We start from the raw sequence: 15,443 nt of genomic DNA, 5'->3' as shown, positions 1-15,443 counted from the left end.
GAGCTCCTGCTAACAATGTTTATCTTGCTGTAGCCACTTTTCCAGACTGCATACGCTGCGCCAGGACCGGACTTGGTCAAATCCATCTGCAATTGCACTCAGCTTCAGGAAAACAGAGTCAATACCTGAGCACAGGGAGGACTCTCACGAACTCACCTACAATCTGCAAGATGGGGTCACATGGCAATGGTAGTCAAGCTACGGTAGCAGGCTGAAATTTGACAGTTTAGTATTATTATTTTTTATTGAATACATGTTAGAGAAACGCATTCAATTAGAAACAGATTATTGAAAATGGCATTTGTCTATTATCTTGAGTGGTATTGAACTCTTCTGCTATTTCTTCAGACTGACGTTCTGAACCGAGTAACCTTTTTCGCTGGGTGACAGCACACATTAATGGATTTGAGAAATCAGTGATAATAAGACTGCAATGCTTGGAAGTTTTAATAATCTTGTTTGAAGTGATTGTTCAATGTGGTTTTCAAAATCTTATTAAAAAGTTAAATTTCAAGTTCAAGTTGTACTGTTGTGTGCACAAAAATTACAGTGAAGCAGTCATAGCAATGAACGTCTTAGTTCTCAGGCTCTTTCTAACATGTAAAAATGTGATCTTTACAGTATGATTGTATGAATATTCATAATGGGTAGAATGGGTTTTGATGGTGGCTGCCTTACTAAAAAAGTAGTATGTTTGTTTCTATTGTTACCATCACACATTCTGTTTTTATATATTTTTAATTTTTTTTTTTGTTGCATCGTTTGCTTCACAATTTCTCAAAGCTGAACAGAGGTGAAAGAATTAAGAAATATTGTACGTTGGTTAACAGACTTTTCTGCCTTTCTCCATTTTCTGTATACATTTTTACATTTTGTTCAAGCACAGTTTGTATGCACTCTTTTTACCTTCTTCTAAAGTAGTAAAGCAAGCAAGGCTACCAAATATTAGCCTATACAGATAGCTGCCTCCGTCGAGCATGTGACTTAATTTGCAGGTCGTAGCGGTCTGTCGAGAGTCTCCCACGCATATAAAGACATTGCTAGCACCCTGTGTATGCACACTACACATTCGACCCTACATACGGTGCAACAGGGGAAGCCTTTGTGGGCTTTTATGCAGCTCTGTTTGGAGTCTCTCAGAGATTTACCAAGAAAGTCAGTGAAAAAAAACATCCAGGCACATTCCTTGGCAATAACCCGCTGCTATCTCTGGAACACTGACCACTTTGATTGGCTTGAGCATGATGACCTTGCCCCATTCCCTTCCACCAGTATTCCGGTCAATGCGAGCAGAAAACAGAAGCGCTGATAAGAGATGCACAGATAGGGAGATCTTGATGACAGACAGTTTCCTGCCCCTCATCTTCGATGCATCCATTGTGCCTTGCGCACTCATTGGGGATATATGCTACAAGAGGGGGTCAATACAGATAGCGCAAGGCAAACAAAAACGCTCTTTGTGCTTCGCTGTTTCTCTGACTTTTTTCCTTGCTACATACTTATTCAATTTCCTGCATGGCAGGAGGGGGCTTCCTTATCTTTGACTGTTTATACCTGCAAATCGGCTGGTGGCCTTTTGTTTGCAGGTGACCCACCCTTAGGTGACATTTAATTCCTGGACAAAAAATGTGTGGTCATGCTCTATAGCAGCCTCTCAGCCTGAGGAGATTACTAATACAGTGAAAGCAACAGAGCTGCATTCATGGCTTGTAGTGAGAGCTACTAGGCAGATAGAGACAGAGAGAGAGAAAGAGAGGGAGAGGGGGGGACCCAACACGCATTATTAAACGGCTAGAATCATACATGACCATAAGCCAAGCAAAAGTGAGTGAAATGAAAGAGAAACCATTGGAAGATGAACCAAAGTGGAAACAGTTTCATCTTATATTTACACACCAGCCTCTTGCTGTATGTTTTTATCCTTCTCTGTTTTAAGAACAGACACATCAGAGAGTCTGTGCACACACGTAAACACACACTTGAGTTTCAGAGAGCATACGAAAGCACACTTTCCAAATCCATCATAATTCTTTTATTGATTGCGAGTCATTCCCCGATGTCGACATTAGTCTTACCAGCAGCTTTTTCTGTGTAAATCATAACCAGTAGAAACGAAATTGTGAGACCTGACATTTCTGGAAGCGGAAAGGACAGGTAGAGACAAATGCATCATTTTTGAACAATTTTCACACCGAGTAAATATAATTGAGGCCTCGCTCTCTTTTTGTTTTTGTACCAGTGAGAGGCTTTTTTTTTTGTTCAAATGGCCTTTGTGTTCTTTTGCACATGACGCATCTCCAAAATAAAGCTCTCTTTAACAAATTTAGGCTTAAAATGTATGTCACGATTAGAGAGAGAAAAAACAGCTGGAGTGGCTGTGCTTAAAAAAGGAAAATTTTATGCTGCAGGTATTTAGTGAGAGCAACAATCTGCTTTGATTGCTTTAGCACAATGTCCCTTTGGTGTTAAATGTTATACACCACGTTTTGCTTTTGCAGGTTTGTTTAGCTCTTGTGCTTTCTGTTCAAATGAAATTAGTTCTGACACGCCTCAATGCTATTTAAAGGTATTGAGTGAACATTGAGCCGCACCGAAATCCAACAGGTTCTTGTTGCCTCTCTAGATACTTTTGTCTCTGTTCCACCCCTGATTTATACTCTTGGCAAACACCTCCCCGTACAAAAAGAAAAAGGAAAACACTACAGCTTTCTATGGCGTAGACTTGATTTTTATTTGAACCCCTTCTGTTTCAACTCAAGATTAAATGCATTTCTTTGTTATGACAGCTGAACCCTCCTGTGAAGCAGACTCACACCGAGCAAATCCAAAAGTTTAGATTCTAAGGCAAAGTACTTTGTGGTTATAAGAGGGACTCATCTATTATTTGAATTAGGCTGCCTGAAGAAAAAAAGCGTGGACAGCATTTAAGAAAGGAAAGAGTGAGGTAGGCATCTGCTCCAATGTTTATACAATTTGTTACCATAAGGGGTGTGAATTTGACGGCTCTGAGGCGCTGCAAGCAAGAAAGATTTAAGGCATGCTTAACAAATGAAATCAAACTGTCAGAAAACTGTTGCTCCTACCCCATTAAATTAAGTGTTTGCTCATCAGCAGGCTATCTAACAACAACTTTTACAATCACGTCCAAACACACAATAAAGTCCAAGCTTGTCCTGCTCCTAAAGCGAAAAGAGCTTTGCTCTCATTCGCATATTGGATGGAAACATTTCTGGCTGCTTTTGCATTCCCAAAAAACGTACTCAGGAAATCGCTGCAATAAATCTAGGATGACCCTATCAAGGGTGATATTGTATTTCATTTCCTCTGAGTGAAATACTGATCCTGGAGATTCATGTGACTCTGGCTCATTTCAATTTCATGTTCTCACATGATTCAAAACCTTCCAGGTCTTCAGTTATTATTAAAACAGCAACATTGTTGCGCAATGCTATACAGAAATATATTTGGTGCTGCAGGGATTGTGGCAAACGCTGACAAAACTGTATTAGAAATAAAGATAAAAAATAACAAACGTGATGACTTATCTGTCTTCATATGGAAAGAAAGTCCATTCAATCCAGATGATGAACCCGTGCTTTTTGTTCTTGAAACACTTCCAGTTGGGCAGAATTTTCATGCAGGACCAATATATCAGTTTTTTTTCCCTCCTCTGTGCTTGTTCTCACCACACAGATTGACCAGTCATCTGTGAATCTCCCATGGTTTAGCTGATAATTCATGATCGCCCTGCCATGGACCCGCAGCATTCAATATGAATTATAAAATGGCAAGCCAAGCATATCAATGGATGACAGACTGGATGTGTATGGCCCGGGGCCAGAGAGGAGTTAGAGCACAATAGCTTCCACATTCACTCAACCCCAGGACTGGAAATGCCAGTGTGGCACAAGGGAGGGTCCTCCATCAGCACAATGTACGGCACTGCTTGAGACAAATGTTGTGCAGAGACGTATTGTTAACCTTCACAACCTTTTGGGGGAAAAAACACAAGCGAGCTGGTATGTTCAACCAAGGAATATTTCGCAATCTCCCTGAGAGAGAAATGTGCAGTGAGCAGCAGGGGGCTCAGAACTAACAGAATAAACCGGAGCAGGAAAATCTTTTTTAGGAATCTGTTGCTCCTTTTTGCATTTTTCTTAGAAAGGATTCTTTTTTCTACTGACCCGACTATTCAAAAAACTGCATATCATTGTCCATCTGCTCATGCTGGAACTTTTGCTAGGACCTAAACAAACAGATCAGCGCTCATCTGCAGATATAATACAAACCATTTTTATCTTTCACATTTGGCTTTTGTGTAATATTTAGATATGAAGATATATGAGTGCCTGCTCTCTTTCTGGCATTTAAACACAAATGCCAAATAAAAGCGTTGACGCTAGACTTTAGGACATAATCCCCTCCTCCCCTAAATCTGTCTTTCTTTACTTTAAAGACTCAGATAACAGCTCCCATTCAGTCACAGCAGGTATGTGCCTATGCACCCGCCGCACCTCTGTGGCTGCTTCCTTTGAATCTGGTCGTCTTCTTTCATATATTTGCCGTCTGGGCGGTCTGAAACACCTAAAACAAATGTGATACCTGCATGACCTAGTTTCATCTAGAAGGTGCGTCATTTTTTTTGAGATCTGTTATATAACTGCACATGGATGAAGAAGAAAGAGGAGAACAAATATTAGAATAGATATATATAGCGAATGGAGAATTTAGAAGTGTCTGCATGACATTTTATCTGCACCATTATACCCAATTAAAAATAGTATTTATTATTATTCAAAGATACTTTAATGCCATCAAATCCCATTTTCCGACATTACCGAGCTGGATTCAAATTGCCTTCACATGCACAAGAAATTCACAGGAAAATATTTTTTCAAATATTTGAACTGTGTATCCAGCATTACTGTACTCACTCATTGATAACAACATCATTGTTTACTGTTGATTGTTTTTTTACAACTTATCAAAGCTGTCAACTACTGCTATTGCAAACCCAACATTTCCTACCTCACTACTTCAGATTAAAAGCATTCAACTGGCAAAACACGGGGCAGTTTTTACAAAATGTCACGTCAACAGGCCCTTCTAGTTTAGCTTTGTTTTGGTCTCTACCAACTCCTGAGGGAAATATCCGTCCATTTAGCTGCTTAATGCTCCACTATGTTCCCCAGCTGGTCGCCAACTGTGCCTGGTTGGTGCTGAGCGGGTAGTATACAGTGGGTTTTTAAAGCTTTTTTTTTTTTTTTTACTGAAAACTTCTGCAGACAAAAACAATGCTATGAGCCAACAAAACCAACCAAGTTGGGACGGCTAAACAATTAGCTGAAACTCACTGTGAAGCTCCATAAAAGTAAGGGGAAGCTTCAGATTCAGTTGATAATTGATCTGTATTTCTCTCACACTGTTATTTGATGCATTACTATTATAAAGTATTGATTAAAGCCACTTTAAGGATTATCATTTTAACTGGATGCCTGCTTGCAGTAAATTTATACGATGACGAATTTGAGTTTGTCGAAAAAGAGGCCCGACTGGTGTTGATCCTCCCGACTGGCCAGGGAAGCCGATACCATCGAGGAGAAAAATCACTTTCTTTTTCAGCTATGTCAATGAGCATTTCAAAAGCGTGAGGAATGTTTTGGGTGAAAAATTTAACCTGATTATATTCTCTCCTGGTGAGGGACAGGACGTAATTATCGGCAGAGATTTTGTTGCTGGCGCTATGATGGAAGCGCAGATTATAAGCGCCGGGATGCGGGCCCTCAAGGCTGGTCAGGCTGAAGGTGAGTGGTGTGTGGATAGAATCAGATATTGTTTTCAGAGGGACCTACACACACGCACGCACGCACGAGCGCACGCAGGCACACATTTGCACACACACGCGCACATACACACACGCACATACACACACACACACACACACACAGACACACACACATACATACGCACACACACACACACACACACACACACACACACACACACACACACACACACACACACACACGTTCCTTTATTGATGGATGGGCAAATATGCATTCTTGGGCCTGAGAGCCCTCACATCAACTGAAACCTAAAACCTGGACTTTCTGCATACCAAAGCAGTATTTCTCTTTAAGAAATCCAACAGGACTATTCAACTCTGTTTCTAAGCCAGGCCACATCACAGCAATTCTTCAAATGCCTCAGTAAGTTTCCTCAATATTATCTAAAATTGCTCATCTACATGAAATGCATGTCTGCTTGAAGGACTGCTGGGATAGCCTGTCCTGCTCCATAGCAATCTGTCTTTGTTATCAAAATTGTGCACCACAGCCAGACCTAAAATAAAACTGGCAGAGGAATCTATCACGAAACTAAACAGAAAGAGGAAGACAAGGGCAAAATCCAAATTGGTATGGAAGCCCAACTATCTGTAATCAATGCCTGGCGCTCAAGCATGTGATTTTGGGTTACTTTGTTTCCCAGTACAATGGGACTGAAAGGAGGAAAAAAATGTTATCATTAAGCAGACATACCAACATCAGTGGTTTTGATGGGCATGTAACAGACGGGAGTGTTTTGTGACAATACTTGCAATTACAGCCAAATGTACTAATCAAAAGTGAGGGAGGGGACCAAAAAAGAGCCTTGGGATGTCATAGCAGACAATTAAAAAAAAAACCTGACACATACGCTTTCAGTCCTATAGTGTGGTGCTCAATCAAGTGCCACGCTTTAGATGCTTTCGGGTACACTGGCTACTCAGGCAAAAAGTTAAAAGAAATGTGGCTCTGGTACCTCAAAGTACACTCCAGCAATCTGACTGTTATGAAACTCACTGTGAAGAATATGTGCAGTTAGGACTCTTTATGGGAACACACTGACACACACTGAATGATTTTCAATGAGTTCAGTACAAAGTGTTTTTGAAAAAAAATATTTCACACTCCAAGGGTAGAACCACTGAAGAAGAACACACTACAGAACACACTACAGAATTTGTGCTACACATTCATAAGATGAATAATAAGTAGCTATTTGAAATGTTGTCCAGAATCAGATTAACACTTTCTTGCTAAGCAACTCCATGGTAACTCACCTTGTGAACAGTGGAAGCAAAAGAGAAGGAGCAAGAAGCAGCGAAACATCGGAAACCTCCACAATGCAGAGGCCATTGTGGGCTGTGTGCAGACGATCCAGGGAGCCTTTTGGCTAATAATAGTGGTTCAGTATGTTGCAGTGGGAGAACGTAAAGCTGCAGCGATGTCAACGATCAGTAGTTCTCGGAGAAGCCTCACAGCTCATCTTCTCATCTGTAAAAAGAGCATAAAATGGAGTAAATGGACAGTTATTGTTATCATCACAGCCTTAGGTGAGCCATTTTTTTATCTAGGTTCTTCATTGTGCGTGTCGCGATAAATCAAACGCAGTCAAAGAAAAAGTCTGAACACCCTGAAGACAAAAATCCCTGACTGCTGTTTGATTGAATCAACAAAAGCCTTTTTTTTCAGAAGTTTCCCACAAATACTAAAACTTTCTTTGCAAATGTTCATGACAGCGCTGATGTGAAAACAAAGCAGACTGGAAGCCTGCTTCTTAGCACTTCAGCACTCGGTGACGTGTTACAACACAATGTTCACTTCACACTGCCTCATTCTCCAACTCTTCCTTCCCTGTTCCACCTTCCCCATTTACTCCCCGGATCCCTGCGGGAGAAAAAAGCTTGTCGCTCTGACAACACGTTCACATAGGACGCCATTTGAGACACAGCTGCTTTGAGAGCTACTTTTGTCTCTGTCCTTATCAAGGGGTGGCAAAAAACAGCCTTTTGTCTGCAAAAGAAGCGAAAGGTTAGAGCCTGAGACGGACTAACACACCAGACAGATAAGCTGCTTACCTAAGTCAAACACAGAGGAGAGATGCGTTGTGTCATGACGCGGGCACGCACGCACACGCGCGCACGCGCACACACACACACACACACACACACACACACACACACACACACACACACACACACACACACACACACACACACACACACACACACACACACACACACACACACACACACACACACACACACACACACACACACACACACACACACACACACACACACACACACACACACACACACACACACACTCAGTATGCATGCCTGCCCAAACATATAACCAATGACATGCACACTCATGAAGACATGGACACACTCACAAGAACACCAGCATATTGTATCTTGTTTATTCCCAGTCATCTCCCCAATGCACACACGCACACACACACATGCACGCACTTATCCACGTTGTAAACAGGATTGGTCACTTGGTAGCCGTCGCTATGCAGTGCAGAGTAAAATGTTTCCCGTCTCTGAATGCCGCTCCTCCTGAGCCACTCGTCAACTATCCCTGATTATTTTATAATGAGCCTAAATTTGAGCAGCATAGCAGTCGGCTCTGATCGCTCTCCGGGCCTCACTAATGCGCTTGGATATTTTTGGCAACACAAGAACTCGCAAAACATGGGAAGCTTTCACATTAGCATACTGAGTAATAATTCAAGTCACTGTGGGACTCATTCTATACATGACCCACGCCTGGTCGAAGGATAATGGCTGAATAAAAAGCCCACTGGATCTGCACCTAGCAGGAGAGCGAGCGAGCGTGTTTATTTTCATCTGAGGTCACCCTGGCCCAGCATTTGTGCAGCACAGTCTGTGCCAAAGAAACACACATACTGCTAACTTATAATTTATCAGTTAAACTTGGGTGGTTTTTATAGGAATTGTGGTTTTATTTGTCTTCCAGTTGTTTATCTGCCAGTGGCGCCGAACCAGAGCAGATAAGACCGAACTGGAATTTTGGAAGCTCTCCTGTGTGGGGAAATCTCTACTGAGGCGGCTCACACTCTCAAGTCTTCTAACAAGGCTGCCACCGGTTTAATATTGGGCAGAACACCAAATCTCCAGAGACACACGTGACTTCTTCCTCAACCATTTATCTTCTGCAAATATGAGGCCCGGAGCCATGGGGTAACCATAATAGTGGTTGACAGGAGGAGACTGGAAACTGTTAGGGGGGCATCCCCCTGCCCTTCAGGCCTGCTGAGCCTCTCAGCCTGTCCAGACACCAGGGGGCGAGAGCCTGCCAGGCCTCGTGGATGCAGACTTGCCCTCACCACCCCAGGGTTCTTTCTCCTGATCAGCCGTCGCCCCGCTGAGTAACATGTCTCCTTTCTCCCTTAAGCTGGTGGAGGACACAGCCCTGCTCATCTTCCCGAAATCACTGTTTTGTTTGGTGGGATTTCTGCACTGAATTGGTCCGGACTTGAGATAAATGGATTAGGCGATTAACATTAAGATGCTTTACACAAGCACTGACAGACGTATCATAATTTCACATCAGGGGACAGGGGGGATGATGGTCGTGGGGGTGTTAAGATGCCCTCAAGCAGAAAATGATTTTTAGAGGTAAGTAAGGCATCGTTAACCCCTTAGAGATTGTGCTGAGGAATTATCTACACCAGCCCCCATAATGATCATCATGTTCATGTTCCACTGAGGCAGATATGTAAAAAACAGGTACACAGTTATGACTAACAGTCAACACCTAAAATAAATCTAAAGAGCACAGACACTTTTTATTACACCGTAAGACCACTGACTAAATCAAAGTTATTCATTTTCATCAGTGCCTCAAGTATATACATTCCCTCAGGTTTTCTCTCTCTATTAACAGTAAGTCTTTCTGGAAGCGGGACCAAAAAAAAAAAAGCCAGCAATGAAATGAAAAATGATACGCAAACATTCACAACATCTGTTTTTCTTTTGTATGCCATACATACACAGTGGAAACCCAAGAAGAGAAATTTATCATCAGTTAAGATAATGGAGAGAATCACAGTCCACAGCCAATTTTTCACATCAGCCTGATAGAAATAATAAGCAAGCGTTTAAAAGAGGACGGCAAGCAATTAAAACATAATTAAAATAAATGGAGAGAAGGAGACAGCCCACATGTCTTCACATGGAATACACGGCTGTGTGTGCAACAGCCGGCTGAATGAATGTGAGTCTCCTTTGACAAAGCTTGTGTCTGCCTCACTCAAGCTGGAGAGGCGTCCAGTGAAAGAGCGAGTGAGAGAAGGGGGGAAGTTTGGGAGCTTCTAAGCCGGGAGGGACTAAATAGATGGGAGAGGGAGAGCAGAGGAGGAGAAGAATGGAAGGGGGAGAAAGAAAGGGGCGGTAGGGTCACCGCTGAGGATTGACAGTCTGTGAGTATGGCCTGACCTCCTGGGTTCGCCTCCAAGTTTTCTCCACAGGCTTAGAGAAGACAAAAATAAGGCCCAGGAATGTTAATTTATTTTCAATTGTCAACGCCGAGAAGAGAGATAAAGAGCGCATACATACATATCAAGTAAGACTGGAACAAAACTAATGCGCAAGTCCAAGTGTAAGCTGAAAACCTTCAAGTGAAATAGAGATGTTGAGCTGGATCTTGCCAACACAATGATTCGTCTTCCACTCTTTGAATAACTGCTAATTTGGAGAACTTTCTGCCCCGCCCCCATGCTCTACATTCAGGGCGACAACAAAAAAAAAAAACGTACATGTGAGAGGGGAATTTCAAACATCAGAAAATGGTTGATGGGCTAGAAGTGGGAGACGGGAACTACAGGAACTAAGAAAACACAGCCTCCAGATCCTTTTTTTCAGTTCTTGCTGCACCCTGATGTTCCCAAGGAACTCTTTTGTCATGACAGTCCTGTCAGGGCTGTGCGTTCAACCCCTACAGGGACATGATGTCATTTCCTTGGCTCCACCAGAGATGCAGAGGACTTGGCATCAAGTGCCAGAAACAGAGATGGGCTGACAGAGAGCTCAGTCTGCGGAGTGTGTTTTCTCAACAAAGTTGATAAGATTGTAAACTGTGCTTTACAGCTGCACACGCCGAAACAATAAAGATCAAACATCTTGACTAAAGCTGAAATAATTTGACGACTGACAGAAAGTCATTATGTTAAACATTAAAAACATTTTATAGACCAATTGATTAACCTAAGACAACTTTTGCCTTGTGTAAGAGCAGTTTTAACTTTTAATAGCAACATGATATTCTGAACAAAATAGCTTTCATGCTTGTTTTGATGAAAGTAGAGCTACAACAATGAGCTGCTTAATTGCCTTTTGATTTTGATAATTGAAATATATAGTTTTTTTTAAATAAAAAAAGAAGAATTTCACTGTTTCTTTTCTAATTAATCTTAGTCTTCTATTTTGGTTAGATATCTACAAATAAATGGTGTTTGAGCTGTTGGGCAAAACAAGAGAATGGATGAATAGAAATTGTGATGGACATTTGGACACTTTATACTATTTTTGGATCAAATGATTCACTGATGAAAGTCTTGACATGGTTTGAGAGTTGTTTCAACTTTAACTTTCGATCAACAAAATATCCTTATTACAGTTTGTTGCATGGTTTGCTTTGGAGCTGAAACTACCTGCCATTTTAATTATTAGTTAATCATGTAATTATTTTCTCAATTAATTGCTTGGACTAAAACATTTACAAGAATAAGTGAAAATGTCCAAAACAGAGTCCAAGGTGACATCTTCACATGTTTTGTCTGACTAACAGCAGAAATTAAAAGCAGAAAATATACAGAAGACAGGAACAACTGATTATCAACATGATTGCTGATTCATTTTTAATCTTACCCATTCGGCTATTCGTTTAAGATCTAGTTTTGGTTGAATTAATTTTAGAAAAATTGAGTTTTGGATTACTTCCTATGAGCCGGTGTGTGCTGCTTATTCCATCAAAATTGACTCGTCTTGACTCAGTGCCTACACATTATTTATCTGTCCGTAAAAATGGTTAATAGATCACTTGTTTCTCTGTATAGTTGTCGCTCAGAAGGACCTCCTGTAACATTTAAGCATGCAAAACTCAAGGCACTTAAATTGGAGCTTTTATGTCTTCTTTTGTTTTCAGGATAGATCTCTATTAAAAGAAGACCTTTGAATATGCTTTTAAGTTGAAATTTCCTTCAGTGCACCTCAAAAAGCCCAAACAGAAAAGCCCTGAAAGGTGCCATGCTTAACAGTTTTATTGAGAGAGAGAGCAAGCACAACAGTTGGTGTGTTCAGCAGCTCTCGGCCAAATGATTGAGGCAGGAGATAAGATAGAGTGCCAGCGGGCAGATGGACATCGTGAAACAGAAAGGGGTGAGCAAAGAAGCTTAGTAAAGTACGGAGAACAAAGAAGACCCAGACTTCACAACCAGGTTAGTGTCAGGCAAAATGAAGAGAGGGTGGTGTGTACTCTTCAAAAAGGAGCCGAACCGGGAAAGCAGAAAGGTGAAATAAAGGCTAGAAGTGGATGTTTCTATCAAGGTTGTAGTTGAAAACACCTGTCAACAAAATAATGAAACTAACTACTATTATTATATCTACTGTCTACTTCATCCATCATCAATAGCAACATTGACCTTAGGGCTGCAACTTGTTATTATTTTCATTATCGACTGATCTGTCATGAATGTATGTACAATTTAGAGAAATGTCAGAAAATTGAGATGTTCCGCATCCAACATGATGTCTTTAAATCAACCAAAAGCCCAAAATATTCACTTTAGTATAATTTAAATTTGAGAATATTCACCCTTCAGAAGCTGCAACCAGTGATTTTATGCTATATTTGCTTCAAAAAGTAATTTTTAAAAATATTGTTGTGATGAATTGACAAAATGTTTCAGCTCTGACTGACTAATATACTGTATATATACTGTGTATATATATGTGTACACACACACACACACACACACACACACACACACACACACACACACACACATATATATATATATATATACATTTCTTGCTGCAGTTATTCTATGGTTATACACTAATTTTTTTATTCTTCACCTCAACATTAATTAAGGTTTCTTGGGCTTATTAAGACAATCTATTCTATCTATCAATCTATCCTGAAAAAAGTTAACTACAAATTAATGAACAAAAAAATGTCTGTGTGGAAAAATAAGTTTAATTCTCTAATAATCGGCCACAGGTTACTGTGAGCTCAGTAGCCAATCCTTCTTGGCATTGAAATGAATAGGCTGACCTTAGAGCAGTTGGTTAAGCAGTAGGGTTGCCGGAGAGGAGCAGAGAGCAGCTTGACACTGACATGCAAGAGAGGTCTCTCTTTGTCAATTAGTCTCTTTATAAATGCACTGACAGTCTCACTTCTTGCCTCCTCCACGCATGATTATAGCACTCCCCACACAAAAACACCCACACACACACTGCTCACCTCCAGCTCTCTCTGATGTTAGAAACACATTTCCACAAGAGAAACATGAGTGACCTGGTAGCGTCACTCCCCTACCTAAACTCCCAACCAATTCATTCACTCCTGCCACATGCTTCTAGCAGGTGATATGTTTGGGTTCACACCCTCTGGGGGGAAAATGCATTAACACCATGTTAAAGTTTTTACACACTGTAGCCCAATTCAGACTGGATTCCAGCAAATGTATGTAAAGTGAGTGCTAATCCACAACATGTGTGATGTTAATGAACAACATGCACTCTGGGAGAAATATGTGTAATCATTCTCTAGATTTACTCCATTCATGTGCTGCCATCGCAACAAAAACCTTTCATAATAACTTGTTTAAACAATGACAAAACAATACAAGGAGAAGAAATGTTGCATCTGGACCAGAGTGATGTCAGTTTGTGGGAAAAGCCAGAAGAGTCTGTTGAGTCCCTCTCTCCCCCTAAAGGAAATGAAACATTATTTTTAAACTATTTCAGGGTTGTCATTTCGGATGGGACAAGCCGAGGCTTTATCAGAGGTTATATGGGAGGTCGCAGATTTAGCCAGCCGCTAAAAATCCGAACAAGTTACTGACATGGAAAGCAGGACTAATATTTATAGACATGCTCCTTTTTTCAAAAACTAATCCCATCCACATGGGGCTAACAACAAAGTGATACTATGACAAAGTTACACGTTTGTTGCCCGAAGCAAAGAGCAGTTGTTTTTTTTAACTAAAAAATATATGCAAATTGAGCATTAATCCTTGAGGGGCGCAAGTAGCCGGTGGTGTGAGTGAAAAACTAATTTTGAATTGTGTATGAGGAAGTAGATTTGGTTTCAGAGTTGGGTCAGGGGCACGTGTATTCCTTTTCTTTATGAAATACGATGTAAATTCCTGGATCAATAATACGCTAACACCACTGAAAATCACATTTGGAGATTCACAGAGCTGAAACGATGAGTTGATTAATCAATGAGTGGATCGACAGATAATTACTGAGCAACTATTCAACTTTGAAAATTGGGAATTTTCTGCTTTTTCTGATGTCTAACTTTTGAGTTAACAATCATCCTTGGGTAATGGACTGAGGATCTCACCTTGGACAAAAGGACATTTTGGTTTTTCATTATTTTCTGACGTTTTAATGCCTGAGGCCAATTAATCAAGAAAATAATATGCAGATGAATGGATAATGACAATAATTGTTAGTTGCAGCCGCACCACTTTCTCACTATGTCATCTTAGAGTGACGTTGAAAAAATGAGTTTTTTCCAGCCTTAAGCAATGTAACCTGCAGGTACAGCCTCCACCAGTGTCACTGGCTGGTTTCATTCAATCACTCAACACAAATAAGTCAATTTCAGAAGATTTAAAACTCAAGCTATCATTGTCTAAAAGTCACGTAGCATCCACTCCAATTAACTCAGATCTGCCAGTAGTACAAGCATCTCTCCATCCCCACCTTCAGCCACACACAGCTGTTATGTTAATGTCTTGTGTTATACAGTGAGACTTAATATTTAATCACAGGAATGTTAACTGTCAGAAATGAGACATTCAACATCACTCAAACAAGCCGCCATGTCGCTCCTGACATCCAGATTTACACTTCATGCTAAGTTCATCTTACTGATTTAGAAGATGTTCAAAGTTATACGATTTCTCTCAGCTGGAAACAATTTAATGCTGTGACGATGACAACTTCATGGCTCACTTCACGTACACCGATACAGCCCTCTGATTTCACCACCTTCTGTGGCGGATTCACTGTAAAGTTTGAAGTTTTGTCCAACTTAAAGCACATTTTTTGTCCAAAAGTCTGCTTCGCATTACCTCTGCATGGTCAGCACATGGGCTGCATTCTAACTGTGGATGGTTTGTGTGGTCTCTATTCATTCAGAGTCTTTAGTGACTCGACATGCATTCACTTGCCTTAATTCAGGGCTCCATTGTGCACTAAGAAGCATAGTGACAATATTAAAGTGTTGCTTGAGTGTTACACTTGTACACAAAATCATTAAGGGACAATTTGTTAAATAAAGTACAAGCAAAGGTTTGTTCTGTGAGGTTATGACACACAGGCACAAATCACTTTATACCAGGGCTGAAAT

The 15,443-nt window shown here is 40.7% G+C and overlaps 1 protein-coding gene across 8 annotated transcripts in view; it reads right to left on the bottom strand.

Annotated features, from left to right (window-relative positions):
• adgrl2b.1 (adhesion G protein-coupled receptor L2b, tandem duplicate 1) overlaps positions 1-15,443 on the bottom strand; it is an 87,809-nt gene that overhangs the window by 59,850 nt on the left and 12,516 nt on the right. For all 8 annotated transcript variants that reach the window (XM_083928685.1, XM_083928687.1, XM_083928686.1 and 5 more), the window contains exon 2: positions 7,103-7,316. In XM_083928685.1, the coding sequence (XP_083784811.1) occupies positions 7,103-7,178 (76 nt within the window). In that variant the 5' untranslated portion in view covers positions 7,179-7,316. The remainder of the gene's footprint in view (positions 1-7,102; positions 7,317-15,443) is intronic.

The sequence above is a fragment of the Echiichthys vipera genome, assembly GCF_963691815.1.
Source record: "Echiichthys vipera genome assembly, chromosome: 15".
NCBI classification, from domain to species: domain Eukaryota; kingdom Metazoa; phylum Chordata; class Actinopteri; order Perciformes; family Trachinidae; genus Echiichthys; species Echiichthys vipera.
This window is presented reverse-complemented; position numbering and strand designations above follow the sequence as displayed.